Source organism: Astyanax mexicanus, chromosome 3 (genome assembly GCF_023375975.1).
Source record: "Astyanax mexicanus isolate ESR-SI-001 chromosome 3, AstMex3_surface, whole genome shotgun sequence".
Taxonomy (NCBI): Eukaryota; Metazoa; Chordata; class Actinopteri; order Characiformes; family Acestrorhamphidae; genus Astyanax; species Astyanax mexicanus.
Genome location: NC_064410.1, coordinates 18,024,089 through 18,049,893, shown reverse-complemented (window position 1 = coordinate 18,049,893; position 25,805 = coordinate 18,024,089). Strand labels below are relative to the sequence as shown.

At 38.3% G+C, this 25,805-nt stretch overlaps 1 protein-coding gene and 1 long non-coding RNA gene across 5 annotated transcripts in view; one reads left to right on the top strand and one right to left on the bottom strand.

Moving 5' to 3' along the window:
* Window positions 1-1,253: 1,253 nt before the first annotated feature.
* Window positions 1,254-2,854, bottom strand: LOC125799439 (uncharacterized). Its single transcript, XR_007438400.1, has 2 exons — window positions 2,064-2,854; window positions 1,254-2,024 (listed from the first exon to the last, which is right to left on the bottom strand). It is a non-coding gene; the product is annotated as an uncharacterized LOC125799439 (long non-coding RNA).
* Window positions 2,855-22,764: 19,910 nt separating this feature from the next.
* mast1b (microtubule associated serine/threonine kinase 1b) overlaps window positions 22,765-25,805 on the top strand; it is a 66,434-nt gene continuing 63,393 nt past the window's right edge. For all 4 annotated transcript variants that reach the window (XM_049476140.1, XM_049476139.1, XM_049476142.1 and 1 more), the window contains exon 1: window positions 22,765-23,853. In XM_049476140.1, the coding sequence (XP_049332097.1) occupies window positions 23,815-23,853 (39 nt within the window). In that variant the 5' untranslated portion in view covers window positions 22,765-23,814. The remainder of the gene's footprint in view (window positions 23,854-25,805) is intronic.

The window sequence follows — 25,805 nt, the reverse complement described above, 5'->3', positions numbered from 1 at the left end:
CAAGCCTAAATCTAAACGCACCAAAATACACAAAATAAACCACACAAGCATATTGTCTCTGCTAACCGCGGCCAGCTATGCTGCTAACCGGCTTTCACAGCTAACAAGGGCTGGCTATGCTGCTAACCGGGGCTGGGTAGTGCTGCTAACCGGGGCTGGCTATGCTGCTAACCATGGCTGGGTAGTGCTGCTAACCGGAACTGGTTAATGATGCTAACTGGGGCTGGCTATGCTGCTAACCTGGCTAATGTTCTGGATAATATTCTTTTCTCATTTGCAGCAAAACACCCCTAACACCCAGCCTGTTCAATTTTAGCTTCCTCAGACCAGGACATCATCTTCATAATAAGGCTATTTGTCACTGTATTATTTTGCAGATTGTAATCTGGCTTTTTTTGTGTTTATGTAATCCTTTCTCCTCATTTCACACTGTCTTACCAGCTACAGCTGCATCTTCACAAGCCTTTCTGGGGTTGGTACACATTTCACACAAACATCTGTTTCCTTCCTGAGCAATACGATGGCTGGACATTCCTGTGATTTTTATTCTTTAGTATATAATTGTTTGTACAGATGAACAAGACACCTTTAGGCATATGGAAATGGTACCCAAGGATTAACCAGACTTCCAGAGGTCTACAATTCTCATCTTGATATCTTATCTGATTTCTCTTGATTTTTTCATGATATCACACAAGGAAATGTATGTGTAACTCAAATGTTGTCAGTTAACCCATCAAAGGCTTCCAAAGCCATGACATCATAATCTAAGCTTTTCCACAGCCATTCATTTCTAAATAGCTGCAACACCATGAATACACGTAAACACGTCCAAATTGTGCCCATAGTGTGAATATATGATACTCACATTTGTTGGATCTTGTATACACACTATATATATGACCCCATGTTCGTTTATAAAGATATGCATGGTGTGTGTGTGTTTGTGTGTGTGTGTGTTTGGTCATTGTCTTAGCCTTGCTGTTGTTTACAGCTGGACTGTGTAGATGGACAGAGCTGTATTTTCAAATGTCACAGTGCTTCTGACTGGCATTCAATCTAATAAAGGTGTGTTCTGCACAATGATGACATTTCAGACTCTCGCAGGAGAACAAGAGTATTTTATTACCAGTGGCAGCTTGGGTCAGGTCCGCTGTCAATCATTTTACATGTTTTTACCCAAAAGACTAAAACTATTGATTTCCCAATGCTCCATTTCATCAGACATTATATAATAAACACAAACAACAATACAAGTTCTGAGACATTTTATTGCATCTGTATTAAAGTGTAAAAATATGTGTTCATTCAAATCAAGACGTGTTAGCTTTGTTACATTGCTGCATTGGTTTACAGCACACAACAAAATCAGCTGTGGTCAACTCTAACGCTGCTGACAGAAAAGGTAAAACCACTCATCTACTCCTTCAAACATATACTGTATTTTACACTGAGATGAACAAAGTAATCATACAATCATACAGTAATCATACAGTACACAGCGTATTTGAAGTTTCCACACAAACATTTGAAAATTATTACTTATAAAAGTTAACAAAGCTTTACAGAAGGTAAAAAAGTTATTCCTCATACTACTGAACTGAAATTCTCTGCCATACGAATACATATTTTTCAAAAGAAAACTGAAGACTGTTAATAACAACATAAAAAAATAAGAAAACACTGTACAATCCATACAATCTGCCTCTGAAACAGTTCCAGACAGCAACCCAGATGATAATCAGACGTTTCTGTCACCTTAAGCTGGTTTTACTGATGTTCTTTCCATTCGCCAATATGCACCTTCTAGATAGTGGATTTGAGAAATAATTTTTTTGGCAGTAGAATCAGACACTCTCGAGCAGTCACACATTAGAGATAAGTTGTTGTGATGAAGCTCCTTTAAAGACCTCTGGGATGAGTTAAAGTTCCACTGATTTTCTACAGGATGATTAGGAGTGATGACTTGAAGTTTCATTGGAGACCTTTTGGATGAGTTGGAGCAATGTCACCCCTTTAAAGACCTTTGGAATGAGCTGGAGTGATGAAGATTCTTTGAAGACCTCCAGGATGAGTTAAGGTCTCACTGAGCACATGTGGGATGATCTAGAGAAATGAAGATCTTTTGAAACCATTATGAAGAGCTGAAGCTCCACTGATCATCTTTAGGAATATGAGTTGGAGATTGTTGATAATTCAGAAATAATCATCCAACATCAGCATCTGACATCATAAATATTCCTGCAGCTGAAGGGAATCAAATCCCAGAAGAGTGGCAGCTGTTTCTGCAGTGAAGGAAGACCGGCTCCCTTTGAAGATCCCTGATTTCAGAAGAAATGTTGGACAATCATCTGGAGACTTTCAGGTAATAAATAGGAAGTAGGAAGGCACTTTGGTCTTCGCATTGGCCTTCAGTTCTCGTTTGGTTTTGACTTCATTTCTTGCATCTTCTTGCCGCAGTTCATGGCCATGGTGGCCACAGCGTATGAGGAAAGTATGACTATAGTGCTTCCCACGAAGTGTGAGGAAGCTCCCCGCGGGCTGACCCTCAGCTGCCTGCGGGCAAACTGAGCATCCTGGAGGGTAACGCTTGGCGCGATTGGTTCCATGTCCTGCTGGATGTTGGGTAGACCCGATTTAGCTTAGCCAAGTGATGTTGGAGACCAAGTGTCTACTTGCTCCTCAAGTGGTGGAATGAATCATGGAGACACTGGCGGTGCTTCCTTTTATAAGTGGAGTGCAGGTGTATCCCCATGACGCGCCAAATCCGTTTGTGGCCAGCACCAGTCTGCGTCAATGAGACTGAAAATAGATAGACGGTGCGTGGACAGGGTGCCGGGCCAAAGAGGATAATGCTCTTAGCTCATTACTGGCTGCCAAAGAGCTGCGATTATACTGCACCGAGTAGAGGTCTCATGACATCACAGGTCCAGGGCAGGTGATTATTAATTTGACTGATTGATTAATAAGGTGATTATAAGTCACAGTTTAAAAGAAGTCAATGTCATCAATAATTAGTGCAGAGAGACTTAACTGCCAGAAATGTGACCTTTAGAGAGTGTGGTCCATCATTACAATGTCTGGATATCTCAGCTTAGAGGCTGGTTGATACAGAAGAGGTGAATTGTTGTGTGTATCAATATAAATTATCCACAAGATGCATGATCAAATGCACATATCATAAAACATATTAAGACCAATTACAAACAGGCCAGTAAACAAGTCATTACAGGCCATCAAAGAGGATTTACTGAACCGCAGTCAGCAGAGGACCTGTGACATCACAGGAATGACACTGAGGATTACTTAAATATGACTCACCATTTAACTGGAATCATTGACTCCAATAATGCGGGCAGAGAGGGCTTATGATGAGCTGATGTAAAGGCCAGAAAAGTCACAAACTGCTAATATATCAGACAACGTAATCATTTTACAAATTCAATGTGCAGTTATACAATTTAGGTAGAACAAAATTAGTTTCCATTTACAGCAAAATTAGACTACCATGGTTAAGAGAGGTGAAACAGTGCTGAAACATAGACCCCGCAGGTAGGAAGCATAGTGTTGTATATGATTGTATAGAGAGTATAAGTAGTACACATTTTATAGGATTGTATGTGGTGTATACAGCAGAATTTGGAGTGTAAGAAGTATATTCTAGCATTAGGTATTGGATAGTATAGGGTAGTGTTGTTTAGGACAGGCTAGTTTAGAGATTACATGAAGTATGTGAACTATGCGGCTGTACAGAAAGTATATGGTAGTATAGAGAGAATACTGCAGTAATGGGCATGAAGTATAGAGTGACATACTGTAGTAAAGACTAGTAAAGGGAGTACAGGCCACTATAGGGAGTATCGTGTCGAGAGTCTAGGGTAGTACATGGTAATACATGGAGTATTGAGTACTATAGACTGTAGTATAGACTAGATAGAAATTACTGGCTACTATAGGGTAAAAAATATAGGGTAGTATCAGAAATAGAAGGGAGTATAGGGAGTACAGTGTAGTATATAAAGAGTATTGGGTAGTATATGGCAGTATATAGAGAATATAGAGTAGTTTATAGAATAGATTAGGATAGTAAATGTACGGGGTAGAAGGAAATCAGATTACAGAGGGAGTCTGGATAAATAAAGCTCTGGAAAAAATGAAGAGACCACTTCAGTTTCTGAGCATTTATTTGCAGAAAATTAGAAATGGCTGAAATAACAAAACAAATGCAGAGCTTTCAGACCTCAAATAATGCAAAGAAAAAGTTAATGTCAATATTTGGTGGAATAACCCTGGTTTTTAATCACAGTTTTCATGCATCTTGGCATGTTCTCCTCCACCAGTCTTACACACTGCTTTTGGATAACTTTATGCCACTCCTGGTGCAAAAAAAGTTCAGCTTGGAAAGTAATAACTGCAGTAAAGGAGTTTGAGACTGAGCCAGTCTGTCACATCAGTTTAAGGTCAGTTTTATTCTTCAGGAGGTTTATGATTCAAGTGTAGACGTGTGGAATTACTTCCATTATGATTTTTACATTAACCAGCCACTTTATTATTATTGTAGTTTTACAATAATTATTCTTTAGCATTTATCTCTATCTGTTTCTCTGCATATATTATTTTCCTCCTTTCACCCTGTTCTTCAATGCTCAGGACCCCACAGGAAAGACCACCACATAGTTATTTTAATTTGGGTGGTGGGTCATTTTTGTCAGCAGTGCAGTAACACTGATGAGCATGGTGGTGGTGTGTGAGATGGTGGTGTGTGTTGTGCTGGTATGAGTTTATTTATGAATGATTTATATGATAATTTATTTATTATCCACTTTAAATTATTTAAAATTCCTTATGTATTTTTTAGCATTTACTATAAACTATTATGTAGGCACTCTGGATTATTTATAATCATTAGGAGTTATTTAATATCTATGATTATGAATAATTCAGACTTACACAATGGTCTCATACTAATTTAGGAACAATAAATAATAAGGAATTCACAATGTATACAGGGTGAATTCTTTATTATCTATTGTTCATAAATTAGTATAAGACCAATGTGTAAGTGTTGATAATATTTAGAATACAAATGTAGATCCACATACAGACCGTTAGTTGAGGGTCATGGGATTCATTATGTGATAACTGATGATCACATCATAGTGTTGACAAGTTTCTAAAGTTCTTAGTAGCTTCAACAGTTTTTTTTAAACTAGAGAGGTTAAACATGAGAGGCCACACATTCTGTTACACACACACACATGTGCACGTACACACACACACTGCACACGCTGACCCTTTGCCTGCTCGTAATTGGATTATGTGGACACATTCATCGTGGCCACACTGAGCCTCCACCTGTCTCTGTTTTTGACCACACAGAACATGACAATGACCTCCACTGACCACTCACACACAGTCTGGACATTTACCAGTACTATTACTGCTATTACTACTACTACTACTACTACTAACTAACTAACTAACTACATATATAAATAAGTAAATAAAAATAATAAGTAGAAGAAGAAGAATTGAATTCATTTGATGTATGCAGTATTTATTTAGCAATAACAATCACCGCTAGAGTGTGGACAGATGGAGACTGGACAGCTATTTGTAGCAGTATAGAGAAAAGTAGTACATATAGTATAGGGCAATAGGGTATTATGGGAATTATAGGGTAGTATAAGGCGTATAGGGTACTACTACTATTACTACTACTACTACTAAAAGTTTAAGCACCCCTGATCATTTTCATAATTTTCCTTTATAAATCATTGGTTGTTCAGATCAGCAATTTTAGTTAAATATATCATATAGCAGAAGAACACAGTAAATTGTGAGAAGTAAAATAAAGTTTATAGGATTTACAGAAAGTGTAGGCAGGAGCATAAATGTTGGCACCAGAACAGAAAAATTAGATCAATATTTAGTAGATCCTCCTTTTGCAGAGATAACAGCCTCTAAACGCTTCCTATAGCTTCCAGTTAGAGTCTGGCTTCTGGTTGAAGATATTTTGTACCATTCTTCTTTACAAAATGGCGCAACCTGAACTTTGTCACTGATTTTTAAACATTGTTTTAAAAAATCTGCTGATATTAACTGGAATTCATGTGACCCTCAACTTTAACAAGATTCTCAGTACCTGCACTGACTTTTACTTTTTTCACAAATTTTACTGTGGGTAACAAGTTTTTGTCTTAGAATGCGTTCTAAAACTTTGTGATACAACTAATTACAAAAATACAAAACTAATTTTGAGTTCCAATAATTAGTGTTACAGTTGTTTAAATCAATAAAACCACAAGGGTGCCTAAATTAATGCAACTGCCTAATTTAGTTTAAATAATTATTGCACACTTTCTGTAAATCCTATAAACTTAATTTCACTTCTCAAATATCACTGTGTTCGTCTGCTATATGATATATTTAACTGCAATTTCTGATTTTAACAACCAATTATTTATAAAGGACTTTTTTTTTTTCATACCACTGTATACTGCAAAAACAATCACCATGAATAATCCAGCAAATAAAACACTTCTGGTCACAGGTGGAGTCTGGACGGTTATTTAGGGTGTTGTTGTCTGAGGTTGCTGCTCTTAAGCTGTGATAGTGTTGGAACAGGCTGTGCTTTAACCTCGTGATAGTGGACAGCAGCCTGTGTTTGGGTTTGGCCCGGGACCCTGATTACAGCGCTCCTGAACTGCCGGCCAAACGGCTTAAAGCCAGTCATGCAATAGCCGTTCCAGCCAGACTGAACATGCTGCCCTCAGTCCTGTTTTCACCCCCTCCCCCACTAATATATCTAATATAATGCTATATATATTAGATATATATTAAATCTAATATATATAGCAGTACTATAAACTTTTAGTAAACTGCAGCAGTTTGAGTATATATTTAAATGTATAAATATTTTAACTGTCTGAATAAACTGAATAAACTAAAACCCTCACACTGTACACTCACAACTTCAACTTGAAGCTTGAACTCAGGGAGTTAAGTCTCTTTTATGTCAACTTGGATTTTTAAAAATCTTAAATGAGTTATTTAAACATTTGCAGCCACATTCAGATTCACATTAAATCTTTGAAATTAATCAACTTATAAAAACAGAGTTTACTATGTTTCTATTGGCATCTTCTTTTCCACAGGCTTCTGGAACCATCTATTTGCACACTGATTGTCCATCATTTCTAAAACTCAATGTCATTGTGTAGTCACTCCCTGGGCTACCTTAAGTAGTAGTTCACATATAATGACAAACTACCTGGCCTAATGTTGTATATTGCACTTTAATTTTATAATTAGGTACTTATATAGTACCTATAGAATATAGTAAGAAAAATATTACTGATAAATTATACATTTAGAACAGATAAACTTAAAATGGTGATGATAGAAGAAAGATTAGTCAGCATAAATTTAAGTTTTTTCATAATTCATTAATTTGAGTCATCAAATGATTTTAATTTGAGGCATCAATGTTTCCTTTATTTTAAAGGTCTCATTCCATCATTTTTTTCATTCATTTTAAATTTGTAGTTGTGGTCTCTAGTATGAATGAATGCCATGTGAGTCGTTTTTTGTGTAAAAAAAAGCCTTGCTTTTTACTGAATTAGAGGTCTCTGAAAAAAGAAAGGATTTGCAGGATCAGCACCTTTACTAGCTACTGCAGATAAGAGAGGTACACATACAGCTCTATACAAACCTATAGTATTTCACAAAGAACAAGAAAAAGTAGATTTTAGCTGAAGGATATTTTTAACATTTAGTAATGAAGTTACTGCAGTAATTAATATAATCAGGATTCTAAGATTATACCAGAGACTGTTATGAACTGCCTGATCAGGGCTGTGTTTGTCCTCTGATGAGGAGAATCAGTTAGTCAGTTATTAAACCAGTAGAGGGCAGTATCTGCATTCAAATAGACAAATCCCTAAAATGTGAACAATATACTGTAACTTCTTTTCCACAACCTGACTAGCGCAAAGTCTTTAACAGTGTTATTTCCATTCTTTTATTTAAATGTATTTTTGTATGTTAACAGTGAAACGTTCAATAATGCATGTAATAGATATGAAAGCAAAATTAAAGAATTAGCATAAGAACAGTTGGATTTTATTTATATTGAGAAATATTTGTGTAATAGACCACTGAAGTCCTGTCGTCATTTTGTAGTTGGCGCGATGTTGTTTATGCCCATATTTGGGGATCCTTTGGGGTTCCGTGTCTAAGCGGTTTAAGTCAATACAGGATTTGAATGGGCTTTTCAAAAACTGGCCTCTGTCACATTCTGTGGTAAATAAATATGTTCAGAACCCTGTACGTTTTATTCTGTGTACATTTACTTCCTAAATATCACTGGATTCTCTGAATTTCGAGATCATTTAAGGGGAGTAATCAGAAAAATGCTAACTTTAAGCTAATGCTTAACTGACTTCACAGCACAGCGGCTGGAAATGACCCCGGACTGGATTCTGCACAACACCAGTGAACTTCCATCAGAAAGGTTGTTTTGGATTATTATGCTTCTTCCCAGAGGATCATTAAAGCATTTAAACAGGTGAAAACTCTTTCAGTAATGTTGGGCAGTGTGATGTTGAGCAGTGTAGTCTGTGTTACAGCTTTAAAACACAGATAATAAGAGAAAATGGCTCTCAGTTCAGCAGCGCTTCCCTGCAGGTTTAGTAGTTAATTACGGTCATTAGTTTATAAAAATTACAACACCTGAACCAAATAATCAACTAACAACTAACTAATCAACTAACTACCTGCCCTCACTGAGGCGACACAGAACCAGAAACACCTATTTATTTCACTGCATAATAAAGAGGGTAAATGTTAAAACCTGTTACAGATGGTTCTGGAGTATTACTGACCTGTTTTAGTGATTTTATGCTGTATCACTCTCAGCTCTCCTCAGTTAGGGCAGTTAGTTCATTATTAGGCTCAGCTGTGTGTAAAATGCTCCTAACTTACGGCCGGAGTTCTCTGGTGTTGCGTCGAAAACAGTCCCCTGCTGATCTCTGCAGCGGCGCCGGGAGGTCAGTTCACTCCGCTGTAGCATTAGCTTAGCATTAGTTAGCATTTTTCTCATTACGACTCTTAAACGATCTCATAATTCAGAGGATCCAGTGATGTTCAGGAGTAAAATGTACACAAAATAAAACTTACAGAGGTCTGAACAAATTTATTTACCACAGAATGTAACAGAGGCGTGTTTTTAAAAAACCCATTCAATTTTCTCATAGGGAAAAACGCTTAGACACGGAAGCCGTACGAGCACTACAGAATGACGCACGACTTCAGTGGTCTATTGTATCTAGTTGTATTTTTTTTTTCACATATGGTCTTTGCTTGTCTATGAGAGAGAGAGAAAGAGAAAGAGGAAGTGACAGAGTGGGTGGAAGAGTTATAGAGGAAGAGTGAGAGGGAGGGGTAGAGCTGGTAGGAGTTTATAGCCAAAGAAAACAACAACTTTCAAATGTAATCAGAGGAACCTTAGTTGATCATATTATTAACCTAGTTCTGACAATATCAGAGGCTGTACAGAGAGTTCAGCCCAACTTCAGTCGTTTTACTGTCGCCTCTGTGATCCAGACAGAGTGTATTTTATGTCATAGTGTATTAAATACACTGCCTGAACAAAAAAAGTCACATTTAACTGGATTTAAATAAATTATCTGGTGTTGCTGCTGCAGTTGGTCAGGTCTAGGTTCAGCAACAGTATGTGCTTAAAGAATGAGGTCAGCTGACCACCTGAATATACTGAATATAGACCAGGTTATTCCATCAATTTATTTTTTCATATTCCAAGCTGATAATGTCAGGATTCTTGGGGATGGAATTGTGAAAGAGTGATTCAGAGAGCATGGGATCATCATTTTCACACATGGATTGTTCACCAGTCCAGACCTTAACCTCATTGAGAATCTTTGGGATGAGCTGGAGGAGGCTTTGTGCAGTGGTCAGACTCTACCATCATAAATGCTGCTGCAAGATCTTGGTGAAAAATTAATGCAACAGTGGATTGAAATAAATCTTGTGACATTGCAGAAGCTAATTGCAACCATGTCACAGTGACTGCTGCTGCAATCAAAGCTGAAGGTGATTCAACAAAATATTAGAGTGTGTGAACCTTTTTTTTTTTTTTTTGGTGTCAACTTTTTTTTTGCCAGGCAGTGTATATTGGGTGATACCTGTTTACTTTATGAATGACTGAGGTCCTACTTGAACTGTACAAGTTTTCTGTATAATTTACTGTACTGTGGAGGAAATATATTTAGGCTGCCTTGTCCATTTTTTCTGAAGGAGAGAGATGTAGCCATGGTGGAGAAAGGAGTAAAATATTCATATAATATAATGTTTTTTTATGCCCTACAGCAGAGGTCACTAATAGGCAGACTGCGGTCCGGACCCAGACGTTGTCCAATGTGGACCCAAACCAATGAACTACTGTGAAGAATTAATTTCTAACCGTGTTCATTTAGAGCGGTGGAACGTTTATTGTCTTTACGGTTTACGTGCTTTACAGCGCAGTAAACCTACAGACCAATCACGTGTGCTGTAAGATCACTAAACGCTCTTCTCAGCCAATCAGATCTGTGCAGATGCAAGAGCGCGGAGCCACACAGGCGAAGGAGGTGGTGAGAAGTTGCAGTCGGAGAATAAAGCGAAAAAAAAAAAAACTAATACAGATGGTACGCACCAGAAAAAGAAATGTAAATACTACCTTTATAAAACATACTAGTACTAGTGCTACTTGGAGGAGTTAAAGAGAAACAATGGAGACAAACATGCAAAATATTCCACTTTACTCCACTTGATCAGAACTCAGCAAGAAAAAAACTCCCTCCACTTGCAGGCGCACTCTCTCTGCTCCCAAAACAACCCTACCTCAACACAAGGGTTCAAAAAGCAGGGGACAAAAAGCATTGGCAAATTCCATAATTAGTTTTACCCACAACATAATAAAGTCTGATACAGTAATAATATAAAATAAAATAAAACTGCTGTTTTTTTTTTGTTTTTTTTTAAGATATTTTGGCCAAGTTCAGCAAACATTTCTCCATATATTGTATGAATTGTCATTCATGTAATTATCATGACAGGCAGGTCTAAATCTAATATAAATAAAATTAAATAGAATAAACATAGCATTTTGAAACAAAGTTAACATACAAATTCACATTAATAGACTTGATAAGTTCAGGGTGTTTTCATTTATTTTATGATAGGTTGATAATGTAATTATTGTGACAGGCCTATTTAAAACAATACACATTGTTGAAATATACTAGTATGTGTAATTTGTTTTGTCTTTCAGTTGTTGATGACATAAAACACTGACAGAACTATAGGCTTCTTCAGTATACAGTAATACTGAATTATAACACAAGTTAAAAATGATGATGGTACGGACCTTGGCCTGGCGAAACTTTTTTTTAAACTGGACCGTACTGCATTGTAATTAAATACCACTGCCCTACAGTATGTAGCTGGTTCAACAAAATATGGTAACATGAATGAAGTGTGTGCTATTTGATGCAAAAGTTTTATTTTGATAATGCTATATACTAGTTTTGGTTACAGTGCTTCATTTTGCAGGATATATGAGGTATTTTAAGTTTTGGGTGTGGGGTTTTATGAAATGTGTTTCATAAAGGGGTCCAGCGGTGCTGCCACTATGATCAGGAGATTGCCGGTTCGAATCCTGTTCATGTAACTTGCCATCAGCTACCAGAGCCCTGAGAAAGCACAACTGGCCTTACTCTCTCTTGGTGGGTAGATGGCACTCTTTCCCCACATCACTCCAAAGGGTGATGTCCACAACATGAGGCGTCTGTGAGCTGATGTATTAGTTGCTGTGCTTTCCTCTGAGCACACAGGCTACTCGGCAATGCTGCATCAGCAGCAGCTCGAAAAGAGGTGGTGGCTCACTTTACAGGTATCATAGGAGGCGCGTGGTGTTGGGGCATCACTAGTGGGATATAGGCCTTTAAGCTCGTTTTGCACTGGATGTAGATTCTTCTTATGATGTGGTACACTCAGTCCATTGAAACACTTATTTTTTAAAATGAATGTGTCTGTATACGTTGCACACAAATGATTTGGGCTCATTATTTTCTTTAGGTGGAGTCATTAGTTTGAGGGTTTTTTGAATCAGGGTTGGTACAGCTGTCAGGCCTGCAATGAGAAGATAAGGGAAGGCTGCTCTGCTTCACTTTGTTATTCTGCTGGGCCAAAAGGGAAACTCCATATCAACAGTGAGCGTAATTGACCACTTTAACTTTAGCACCCCGAGACTTTAGTCATTATTTCCTGCCTGCTTTCATCACACCCTGAGGGCTCTTTGTTTTTCAGAACAAAAACACATAAAACAACACTTGAGCTACATTATATCAGAAGTCTATTTTGACTAGCTTTTATGTTGCACAGTAAAAACAGTGTTATATTTATTTGAAGTGGATATGACTGTGCTCTAGGGCAGACTGTAGGGCGGCAAAGCATGTCCAGGTGTTTTAGGTAGTTTTTTTCTGTAAAGTCTGTCCTGTGGGGCAGACTGTAATTATTTTGTCTGTATGTCCTAAGGGGCAGTACTATTTCTTTATGATCAATCCTACCTCTTAGGTAGTGTGTCTGAAAGGTTTTCATTATGGGGCAGATTTTTAGGTGTTTGCTTTTAAATGCAGTCCTTAGCATTGAAAATGAATTACTACACAAATGTTGTGAATGAAAAGTCAACAAAAAAAACTCTGCCTCTGAGATAAATCCTGTTTAGTTTATCTTATGGGCAGATAATGGGCCTTTAGGGTTGGGTCTGTAAAATCTATACTATGCATCAGATTATAAATAGTCTGTCTGTGAATTTGAGTCTATGAGCAGTTTATAGATTGTCTGCCTGTAACATTGATCCTATGGGGCAGTTTATAGATAGTCTGCCAGCAAGGTTGATCCTATGAGGCAGATTATAGATATTCTGCCTGTTAGATTGATCCTATGGGGCAGATTATTGAAGTTCTGCCTGTTAGATTGATCCTATGGGGCAGATTATAGATATTCTGCCTGTTAGATTGATCCTATGGGGCAGATTATTGATAGTCTGCCTGTAAAGTTGATCATATGGGGCAGATTACAGATCGTTAATCCTATAAAGCAGATTATAGATGGTCTACCTTAGATTTATACTAGTATCTACCAGATTATAGATAATCAGTCTTTAAATTTAAGTATATGGGCAGATTAAAGATAGTCTGCCTGTAAGGTTGATCCTATAGGGCAGATTAAAGACAGTCTGCCTGTAAAGTTGATCCTATAGGGCAGATTATAGATAGTCTGCCTGTAAAGTTGATCACATAGGGCAAATTGCAGATGAGGCAGATTATACAAAGTTTGCTTTTTTATAGGTAGATTATAGGTAATCTCTGTAAGTCTCTGTAAGGATCTGTAAAACTGATTCAGTGAGACAATTTGTAGGTCATCTGTGGGGCAAATTGTGGGGAAGATTATACCGACTATCTAAAACACAATAAAGGAGATGAATAAGAGCATAGAGGAAAAGTATCAGATGCAAAATTCAAACTACACACTTTTCTTCCAGGTTTAGTAGATTATCCATCATACTGCTGGTGTTTGAAGTGTGATGCTGAACTACAAGGATAATGTAGCTCATGCAGCAATGGAAGCTTATATTCCCATCGCTTTGTCACACCCCAGACTTTACTTTTTTTTCTGACTGCTGAACACTCCCTCTCTCTCTCTCTCTCTCTCTCTCTCTCTCTCTTATTCTGTTTTCTCCTCCTTCTCTGGAATTGTCTGCATCACTGAACTACGTTTACACTCATGTTGGCAGATGATCACACGCATGTCTCAGACATCCGGAGCCTCGTCTGTTCTGCTGTAGTGCAGATTCGCTAGAGACCGAATGGGTTAGAGTGTGTGTGTGTGTGCGTGTGTGTGTGTAAACATGTGAAGGAGCAGTCAGAGCACTGACCTACTTTAGGGAGGGGGGCATTAGCTGTGTGTGTGTGTGTGTGTGTGTGTATGTGACGTGGTTATGAGTGCACTGGAGCAAAATACTCACACACTCCACTGTAACTACACTGATCCAAAAGAGGCACACACACACAGCACTATTGAACTTTAAGAAAGCCACAATGTCCTAAGAAAGACCTTCTGGATTTTCCACTCAGTCAATTCTGACAATCAAAATCTCTGATTTCAAAAATGTATTAAATCAATTATCTTAGCAGTTGAGCATTGACTGTAATTTTTTAATTATCTTACCTATTGCTGTCTTCTTGGTGCAGTGAGAGATAAAATTATGATGATTTTACCACACGGAATGCTGCAGCACTGAAGGGAAAAAGCTATTTTAGATGTTTAAGGAGACATCAAGAAGACTTTACTGTTTTTACAACTGCTAAGAAGCATTTTCCAGTACTTTAGATACTTTTTCTAAACTCTAAATACAGCAATACGTCTCCCTCATACAATTAACCAAATTGTTATTTTCCTGTATCAGAGTATTGTCACCCAGACCAGGAATTGAACCCCAGTCTGCCACATGATGTGGTAGCTCATAAGCAGGTGGTGGTGGAACATGGCTCACGACTTGTTGCCTGCTAGCATAATTGCAGGGTTAGCATCGAGGTGTTATCATGCTGTCTGTTAGCCCACGTATTCAAGACTTTTAAATGGACATTGATTCATTGTCAGAATTTCAACATCAACCAAAGACTATTTTTCCATTGTCAACATTAGTAGATGCAATTGTGTTTATTCAATGTTCTTTGCTATGCGGGATGTTCTATTGTATGTACAATAGATTAAATTTATTAATAATAATAACAATAATGATGATGATGATGATTATGATGTGCCAGCTCTGTCTGGCTTGTGTCTTCTCTCATTGACGTATTTCTGCACTTTTGTATTCATGTCATTCATAAACCTCATTATCTACCAATAACTGCTTTAGCCGAGCTGTGCTGGCTGCGTTTGAACACTCTGACTCATAACAGTCACCAAATAGCGCAGTAAAGGCAGAGCGGCGGCCGGCCAAGACTATTTTGGTGCATGGCTCAGTCCCTATCACACACTAACAGCTTGTGTGCAGAGCTTAGACTGAGAGGAGTCTCTCTCTCTCTCTTACCATTGTTCTCTCTCTCTCATTCACAAGATTCAATGAGTCTTTATTGGTATGACCGTAATAACAAAATTGTCAAATCATTTTAACAAAATTACAATAAAGCATTAAACATCATTAAAGAATAAGTGACAACAGTAGTGAATAAAATAAATATATTAAATTAAATAAATGATTAAAATAAAGACTTAAATTTACAAAAGGAAATATATAACATATGTACATATACATTATGTACTTAATTCTATTCACACAATACTTTCTTTTTCTCTCTTGCTCTGTTTTTGTGATGGCAGAAAAGACTTTATATACACACGCACTTCTTCCTTATGTCACCTTTACCCTAGTTCCACACTTTAATCATCCTCTCACTCACAGTCACAGGGTTGAAAAATCCCCATAACTTGGACCATTTCCATCACTCCCTCCCTCTCAGCCTCACACACCAACACAGGAAAAATCCAAGCCCCATCGCAACAAACCATGCGAGAATCTTCTATCTGCCTACTTGTTAGAGCTGTTTTAGGGTGGAAAAGTAAAGTAAATACACATAGAAGGTCCTGTGTTCTGAACGAATTTTTATTTCAGTGCAGTTTAATATTATTATAATATTATATTATTTAGTCAGCCACTGATTGTGCAAGTTCTCCTACTTAGAGGTCTGTAATTTTTATTAAAGGTATGCCTCAATTATGCGGGAAATATCCATAATCACATTTTAAGATTTTCAAATAATTTATTTGTAAATTATGATGGAAAATAAGTATTTAGTCACCCCCAAACAAGCAAGATTTCTGGATCTCACAGACCTTCTTCTTTTAAAAAGCTCTTCTGTCCTCCACTCATTACCTGTATTAATAGCACCTGTTTGACCTCATTATCTGTAAAAAAGACACCTGTCCAAAGCCTCAAACAGTCAAACTCCTAACTCAACCATGGCCAATACCAAAGAGCTGTCGAAGGACACCAGGAAGAAATTTGTAGATCTAAACCAGGCTGGGAGGAGTGAAAATACAATAGACAAGAAGGTTGGTGTGAATAAGTCAACTGTGGGAGCAATAGGAAGAAAATAGAAGATGTACAAGACCACTGCTAATCTTCCTTGATCTGGGGCCCCACGCAAGATCTTATCCCATGGGAACAAAATGACCATGAGAATCATAGAACCATAGAACTACACACAGGGGCCTGATGAATGACCTGCAGAGAGCTGCGACCAACGTTACAAAGGCTACCGTCACTGACACACTACGCTGAGAGGGACTCAAATCCTGCAGTGCCAGGCATGTCCCACTGCTTAAGCCAGTACATGTCCAGGCCCATCTGAAGTTTGTCAGAGAGCATATGGATGACCCAGACAAAGATTGAGAGAATATCATGTGGTCAGATAAAACCAAAATATAACTTGACATGTTTAAAGGAAGGAGAATCCCAAGAACACCATATTTATAGTCAAGCATGGGGAGGGAAACATCATGCTTATGGGCTTTTTTCTGCATAGGAGACAGGATGACTGATCCATGTTAAGGACAGAATGAACGGGGCCATGTATCCTGAGATTTTAGGCCAAAACCTTCTCCTATCATTGTCTGTATGGGTATTGTATAATGACAATGATCAAAAACGAAAGTATCGAGTTAAATTTTGTTATTGACCAAACACTTATTTTTCGCTATAATTTACAAATAAATTCTTTAAACATGATTTTTTTTCTCATTTTGTCTCTCACAGATAAAGTGTACCCATGATGAACATGACAGACCTCTCTCATCTTTCTAATTCAAAGACCACAATCAGTGGCTAAATTAATACTCTTTTACCCCACTGTATATAAAAGATTATCTATAGCAGTAAGAGATCACCATGAGTACGAGGGGTACTGCCTTTTAAAGTCCCTGAGGTTGAACTGTGTCATTGAACTGTGCCATTGAACTGTATGGAGACCCTGGTACAGGGTTTCTCAACCAGTGCCTTTGTGTGATGGTCGCTTATGTCCCCATTGCTGCTGATATGCAGGGCACCAAAATGTGTGCGGTGCCCTTGAGCGAGCATCAGATTAAGTATACCAACTATTTTATCTGCTGTGCACCTAAATGGAAATAATTAGAACTATACATTACAGTATCCTGGACATCTGCTACACCTGGACTCTGTTTACTGCTGCACCTGCCACAGAGCTTCAGACAATTAAATTACACGTCTGTTCTGTGTATCCCACTGAAAACTATTTGATCGAAAGTGCTGTGCTGAATTTAATGCATTCAGTGTAAAAGCAGCTTAAGCCATGAAAGTAAAAAATAATAGAAACTTAAAGAAAGCATATTGCAAAAATAATACTTTCTAGATCAGATGAGTCGTGAGGTGGAACCCATGTCGTAGCCTATGTGACAGGTGGGCTGTCTAGTTTCTAATCAGGTGGCTTCCTCCGCTCCTTAAAAATGATGGTCTTGATAAAAAGGAGCCTCACTCTGTTTAGTTGTGTTTCCTTGTGTTGTGTGTAGGCTGTGTGGCTCAGGTGGTTTCAGTTGGAGTTGTGTTTAGTGTGGGAGGGTTGGGTGAATATGGGTTTAAATGTGATGTTGGCTGTTTATTCTTTGAAGGGTTTAAAAGTATATATTTATTTATGCCTGAGTTTGTTCCTGAGTTTGACTTACTGTATTTTTCGGACTATAAGGCGCACTGGATTATAAGACACTATTAATAAATGTCAATTCTCTGGTCTGTTTTCATACATAAGGCACAGAGATTATAAGGTGCATTATGAGACACTAGTAAGGATGGCTACATTTTCTTTGTAGTTCAAACGAGTGCTGGATGAATCTACACAGATTTCTCTCCTGAAAAAACGTTTATTTGAGTGAGTAAAGCACTTTAATTTATTTACAGTAAGCTTCGATTTTCAATATTTTGTCTAAGAATAAGTTTTCAGTGAAGTTTCTCCAGCACCAAGGCTGGGTGCAGCAGAATTAGTGTTAGCCGCTAACCGCAGCGCTAGCAGGGTGATAATGCCACCCAATCATATGATCCATATCTTTGCAATTTGCTGCAGAGTTGAATAAAGCCTATCAGCCACATGCCCCTGCGGTTCTTAGTTCAACTGTGGTTCTTTGTTCAACAGTTTGGAACACTGGTCAGTACCAAACTCTCAGCTCATCGACACTGCCAACACTGTGATCTTCCATATCCTCCATTACTCCCCTACATGACGCATGATCACATGACACAACCCAGACCTTAATCACCGGAACATTGACTTCACCTGTCACTATATATACCCCTTCACCATACACACTCATCACAGAGTATTAGATCTGGTTCTGTTTGTTCATGTACTAAGTGTCTTTTTTTGTCTAGCTCATAAAATGTGTCAGGAAGCACCGTGCTCCACTGTCCCTCCTACCTGTGCCCTTCACACTCACAAACACAGGCTGAATTTTCCTGATCACAGTTTCTGGAATTCCATAGCAATGGTCACCACAATATTCTTAAAAAAGAAAATTGCTACAGAAAATTAATCTCAATGCAATAAAGTATAGTCATATTGGCCAGCTCTAACTGAAGTCCTGGCTGAACTGTGCAGCACTGCTGCTGCTTTTCTTAAAGTTAATAAGCTAATGCATTATAATTACTGTAAGAGCTCTCCAGCTTTAAGTTGCTTGATGAAGCCCCTCCACAGTGGGCAGAGGTGCCAAGGCTGCACGAAATAAACAACTGCCTCATCTGTGCTCACGCGAAAGAGCCGGAAGTGCAGAGCACTGAAGCAAAGCAAGCTCCAGCTGTGCAGCTGCTCCAGCCAGTCCACAGCTATCAGTGTCTCACTGTGTGTATCAGGAGATTGGTGTGTGTGTGTGTGTGTGTCTGTGTGTGTAGATGTTACATTGTTTATTACAAAAGTTGTGTCTAATTGCTTGGAAATACTATGGCTTATCTTTCTCTCTCTCTCTAGAATGTTCCCATGGATACCATTTTTGACCAGTCGCTTTCTTTTTATTAAATCATTAACACTGGCCTCGAGGCATGTGAGATCTGCAGTTCTTTAAATGTTGGTCTGGGTTTTTTTTGTGACCTCCTGGATGAGTTTTCAATATTGAAATCGTTTCAGCCGGCTAGCCACTCTTGGGAAGGTTCATCAGTGTACAAAGTTTTCTCAATTTGCAAATACGGTATTTTCCAAACTATAAGATGCACAAGATTATAAGGCACACTATCCATAAACTAATATTTTATGGTCTATTTTCTTACAGAAAGCGCACTGTCAATAAATGTCTATTTTATGGTCTATTTTCATACATAAGGTGCACTCGATTATAAGGCGCATTAAGTGACACAAGGATGACTATATTGAATAAGCAAGGGTGTCGACATGTTTCCCTTCAAATGGGGAAGCTGCCAGCCCTGGGTAGCAGTGCTAGCCATCCCCAGTGAGCAGTGCTACTCAGCTCCGGTTAGCAGCATAGCCAGTCCCGGTTAGCAGCGCTACCCAGCCCCGGTTAGCAACATAGTCAGCCACACTTAGCAGTGCTACCCAGCCGCAGTTAGCATATTAGCATATTAGAAACAGGTGGATTTGTCCCCCCCAAAAATGATATCAGTTCGCTCAGGTCAACTGTACTATTAATGAGGAGACAGACCGGACCAATCACGGAGCCGGTTCAGGTATTAAGTCACGCCTCTCAGTAGAAACAGCCAATCAGCTTGCTGGTTTTGCGGCGCGCGGAGCAGAGGCAGTTTGCTGTTGGGGAAGCCCCGCCCCCTCGCTGTGAGATTTAGCAGCGGGATCGGGACGCAGCAGCTTCAGCTGATTTTAAAACAGAGATGAATATACGGAGATTTTTCTAAAAGAAAGGTAACGATAGGCTAACCACGTAAACTGTGATGATATGTTTCTGATAGCTGGTTAAAAATACACGTCTCTGAATCCGCACACAGTTTAAACCCACTGTGATTAATAAACTGCAGCTGTGTTAGTGTGTAAGCTTATCTTTGGAATTAGCTAGACTGGGAGTCAGGGTAAAAGGAAAAAAATAAAATATATATGTAATGTTTCCCTGTACCTGATCAGCTAATCACTTTAATTTTCAAACTGTTTATTCATTTAGGATTACAGGACTTACTGTGAGCTATAATGAACGAAAATTGATTTAACTAACTAGTTATCTAGAAGCTGGATGTAGATGATCGCCAGAATTTCGTACAGTACTTTAAGTTGGTAGTTTAAAGCAGTTACTTAACCCCGATCACTGCCCTAAACTAGTGTTTTCCACCTGATCAGCTAATAAACAGTCATTTACTGAGTTTACCTGTTAAAATCCTTTAGCCCCCTATGGAGCCTAAATTAATCATGTATATCCACCAGAGGAAGCTCTAGAATATGCAGAACAGTTTTAATATGCAGTAGAATATATAAGAACTGGGTTGAGAAACACTGCTGTAACGTGACTTCTGTTCATTTGTATTTCACAGTAAGACCACATATCCTGACGTTTATAAAAGTCTCTATGAAACGTAAAGTTACATTCTTTTACATAAAAGGACACCATCTTAAGAAGAGCTCTCAGTAGAAAAAAATAAAAGTGCAGGAGAAAATGTAAATATACAACAGAATTGACATGCCAATACATAATAATAATAATAATAATAATAACAATAATAATAATCTGTTATATTATTTTAAATATTAGGTGATAACTCAGACATTGCTTGCATAATTTTTCTAACAACAGTAGCTGTAATGTGGAGTAACATGTTTAGGTTGTAAAATCACCTTATAATAATAATAATTTACTTTTAATTAAAAGTAATTTCCACAAATGTTGTTCTAGGAAATTATTGGGTGGGCTTGGGTTCATATTGGCAAATGTGTCCCCCCCAATATCAAGCCCGCTCCTACGCCCTTGGTCAGACAGGTTCTATTTAAGTAATTTTACGACCATACAGGTCTGGCAGTAAACAGTATTGGGGATGGTTGCAAGGGTATTGCTAAGTGGTTGTTATGGTATTGAATGGCTGTGAGGGCTTCCTCTGTGGTTATTTTAGCATTCTGAATGGTTGCTAGGAAATAGTTGCTCTGGTATCGTTGCTGTAATATTGGGAGCGATTGCTAGTGTGCATGATAAAAAAGATCAACAAACACGCATTCTAACCTTCATACTGAATGAATAGATTATTTAGGTTAATGAAATGATCATTCTCTATCTCTCTCAGACACTGTGTTTACTGACTGCCTCTACAGTGTCTGGCATGCTCCGGGATGAACATGTCATCTGTGTAAAAGAGCGTGGGTGAACAGACCATATGTTGTGGAAAAACGGCCAAAAAACAGACGTAATCCTTGAGCACTGAACATTCCATAACATTCCTCATCGCTCCTAATCCAGCATGCCTGTCCTGCTCCTTTTCCTAAAGCAGGGAACATCACAGCTGTCAGTTGGGTTTCCACTCTTGTCAAACATTTAGTTTCTCCCCATCCAGGGGTCACAAACTGTTAGTTTTGGCAGAATTCAAATCACAGAGGAACACTCTCCCGAGTACTGCCCCAATTCCTAACCCTGATGTAATTACTGCAAGGATTTACAATGGTGCACATGGTGCCATTGCTGGATACATTAATGGATTAATCTCCATAGACCTTTTTGGTGTTTCTGTTGTACCTCTGTTGTGTTTGTGCCCTGTTTTACAGCAAAAAACAGGATAGCCAATTAGAAATGAGATTATTTACATTCAACCTGACTTTTATATTGCTTTCCAAGCAATATATATATATATATATATATATATATATATATATATATATATATATATATATATATATATATATATATATATATATACACACCTTATTCCCTCTGCATCCCTGCTGAGAATTGTTCTGGTTCCGTCTGACATTCAAAGCATTGTTTTCTTTTTACCGTTTACGATTGTTTGATGTGCAATTGTCTTGTTATGTAACTTTCCTGGACTGATTCACTGTCCCCTGGTATGATCCTCTTTGTTGTATTTTGGACTCTCATCGCCAATCTTGCCTGTTTTGACCATTTGTTTGGACTGTCCATTTTTAAAAACACGTCAATACTAGATCCGCATGTCTCATCCCTGCTAGGCTCCTTATACCATTTAATTGCCTTATACTATTTAACGGGCTCTATATACCCCTTTCCCCCTAGTCTTGTGGGCTTAATATATTATTTAATTTGTTTAATTTTGATGATATCTTGTTAATAATACTTCAATAATTGGTATTTAAATATATTATATTAATATATTATCTAAATGTTTAAAAATATATTATGTCAATGTATTATATTAATATACTATGTAAAATTCTCAATATATTATTTAAATTAATTATCTGAATCTATATTATTTGTGGTTGTAATATACTATCTTTGTTATAACAATAACCACCACGTCACCTCACAGGCTCCATAGGATCCAGCTGTGGCTTGAGAATGAATGGATCATCGTCTCCAGGGAGAAAACACACACACACACACACACACACACACACACGCGCGCGCACACACACGCACATAGCAGGTTCTGTTTTTTGATTGGCTGTTTTCCCAGATCATAAAAGCAGCGGGAAGCTTTCCGGCCAATCAGCTGCATGTGATGGGAGCGCGAGGACGCAGTGGACGCATCATCCGCGAGCTGCGCGAGGACGTAGCGCGCGCCGTCTGTAACGGCTTTAACGAAAAACAAACGCGTTAAAACTTCGGTAAAATATGAGGATTTTATGTCAACGCTTTTATATGAACGGAGTGCGGAGGGGAGCTTTAAGCGAGCGGCCGCGGGAGAGCAGCTGAGCGGTCTGAGTCTGAAGCGTTATTTACTGGGGGGTGAAGGTCTGTTAGCCAGGCTAGCCGCTTCTGAGCGGATTTATTCCGTTACCGTTATTGTTGGTTTAATTCGTTACGGTTGTCTTTAGGGAATATATCGTTAGCTAAGTTAGCTAACCGGCCTTTCGGTGGTTGTGTGGCTACTTTAAACGAAATTACCTCAGAATTTACCTCAGGTAACTGAGGCCACACAGCGGAGACCGGGGCGAAAACGGCAACACTAGCGTTAGCTAGCGAGCGTTACCGTTACCGTGGGTCCAGCCCGGCGGCGGCGGCTGGTGTGGTTATGTGTCCTGGTCAGGCAGCCTCCTCGGGCTCTAGGCTGCGGTAGGACGGGTGTTCTGCCTTCAGCGCTCCGCGGGTCTCTTTGTGTTGGGGGGCTGGGGGTGACTGCTAGGGTAATTAACCAGTTTATCTGATAGTTCTTGTGGTCACTAGCAGCCGCTTTGAGGTTACTGTGGGATTACAGATCGTAGCTGGGGTGTAGTCGTTGCTCTAGTACAGTGTCTCCGCCGGTTGCTGTGTTGTTGCTGTGATTTTGGGAGTGGTTGATAGTGTGTGTACACGGTGATGTGAGGAAGATGCCCCAGTTCTCCAGGCTCCGGTAGAATGGGACCGGCTGGCTCCCTGAAGCTCCGTGCTGCTGCTCTCCCTGTGCTGCCGTCAGCGTTCTGCGGGACTCCGGTCGAAACTAATACGGCGTCTGGGTGCGGATTCCCGGCCTGATACCGAGCCCTCCCCTCCCCCAGCTCGGTCTTACATACTGTCCCAGTCAGAGTTGGAGGATAACCCAGGCGAATCTGGACCTCCGGAGCTGCTGAGATGGACGACACCGGGATTATTCGGCGCAGGAGGCTGCAGGTGAGATCCGGTTAAACCGACACGGGGTTGGGGGGTTTGATTCTGGGCCGCACTGCACTGCAGTGCCTGGAAAGTGCTAGCTACTAACTAGCTCTTATATAGGTTATGGTAGTAGCAAGAATACTAACTGTTATTGTCTGTTTATTCTGTTATGTAATTAGAGTGTACAGCTTTGTTTCTGTATAATATTGTACTACTAATGATATTATTTACCACAGTAATTTAACATAAGCCTTACCTAACATAAGTCTATTATATCTAATCTGACGGGAGGAAACCTTCTCAAATACACCATCTGTATGTTTTTTATTTGACTTTTTTTGCACAATCTAAAAAAGCTTCTGCCCTTTTAATACTGTTCTACTAGAAAAAGGAACCAGCATACACCAGCAAACCAGACCAGGTCAAGACCATCTAAACCAGTTTAAATTGATATTCAATTCAAAATAACCTAAAACACCTAAAAAATAATTTTACTTTTTTACCTTTAAAATGTAAGTTATTTTTATTTTTTGCTGTGAATTTCCCATTTCTGAGACAAGGTTCTGTTCCAGCAGTGATGGTAAACATAATGTAGAAGGCAGGTGGTTTATGTAATGAGGATTTGATGCTCTTTAGGACAGACACAGGATGGTTTTGTGTTAGTTTATCTAATTTATACAATGTTTACATTATAATTTCATGTGTTACATTTAAGAAATAATAAAAATAAAACATTGAAACAGGCCAAAAGCTGAACCAACACAACAGACATTCATTTAAGTCAGTCAGTGTTTTTCAGTCCTGGTTCTGCACCAGAATTTAGAAACACTGCTTTAAGGAAAAGAAAGTGGGTTAGAAGATAAATTAAATGACTAATTTAGAACAGAAGGATATTAAAGGCATTAATCTACTCCACTATTAATCTACTGCAGTGGAACCTCAAAAAATAGGTATCTGGTAGTGTAGTAGGAACATATTGATATTGAGTACATCATACATTTTGTTTTGCAATACTGTATCATTGTCAAAAACACAATATTAGTTTATTTATTAGGTTAGATGTAAAGATTGGTGGCATACAATGATTCATTTAGTGTTGTGTTTAAACCCTGCCCACTGGATAGCAGTGCTGTTCTCAGCAGTGTCCTATTATAAACAATTACAATGGATCTCCTTATTTTCAATAAGATAATATATTGCAATTAGGGGTGTGTCATATCGTATCATACGCAATAATATCGCCAACATTTTTGAATATCGTAAACGATATTATACCCTGAAATATTGTGCAATATCAGCCACCCCTAAATATCACATCAGGGCACTACTTTTTTGCAGTTTTTATAAAAAAAAAATACTGTTTTAATTTCCCATAATAATAATCTACTAGAGACAGATTATATCTGTCCAGTATCATTTATTTTACTTTAGTCCTGAATACATGGAAATATTTGGAGCTTATTGTTAGTATCATGACATTTTGGATCATTGATAATTCTGATTAATCTAATAAAAATCTGTTAAAATTCTTATATTTCTTAATATTTCAGTTAGGGGTGTGTTATTTGCATTTTGTTGCAGTAGTGTATTCTTTAAATATTTTTTTAATTTAGTGTTTTGTCATATCTCCAAGAGTATCGCTATCGCAGAAACACCATTAAATATCGTGATATTGTTTTAGGGCCTTTACACCCACCCCTTATTGAAATACATTAAATTGTATCCTGTACATGATAATGTTTTGTGATATGTATCATATCACCAAGTTCTAGCCAATACACATCCCTAGTATCTACCAGCATTAATACAGGTTAGATAAGCTGTATTCTTTTCTCTGTTTGCTCTTAAAAAATGTTAAAGCCCATACAATTGAGATGATAATGTGATTAGGTGTCTTATAGACATGCCTGAGTAGAAGTAAAAGTAGCTGTTAAAATAATTTTCTTACTTAAATTGCTTAGAGAGCCTTA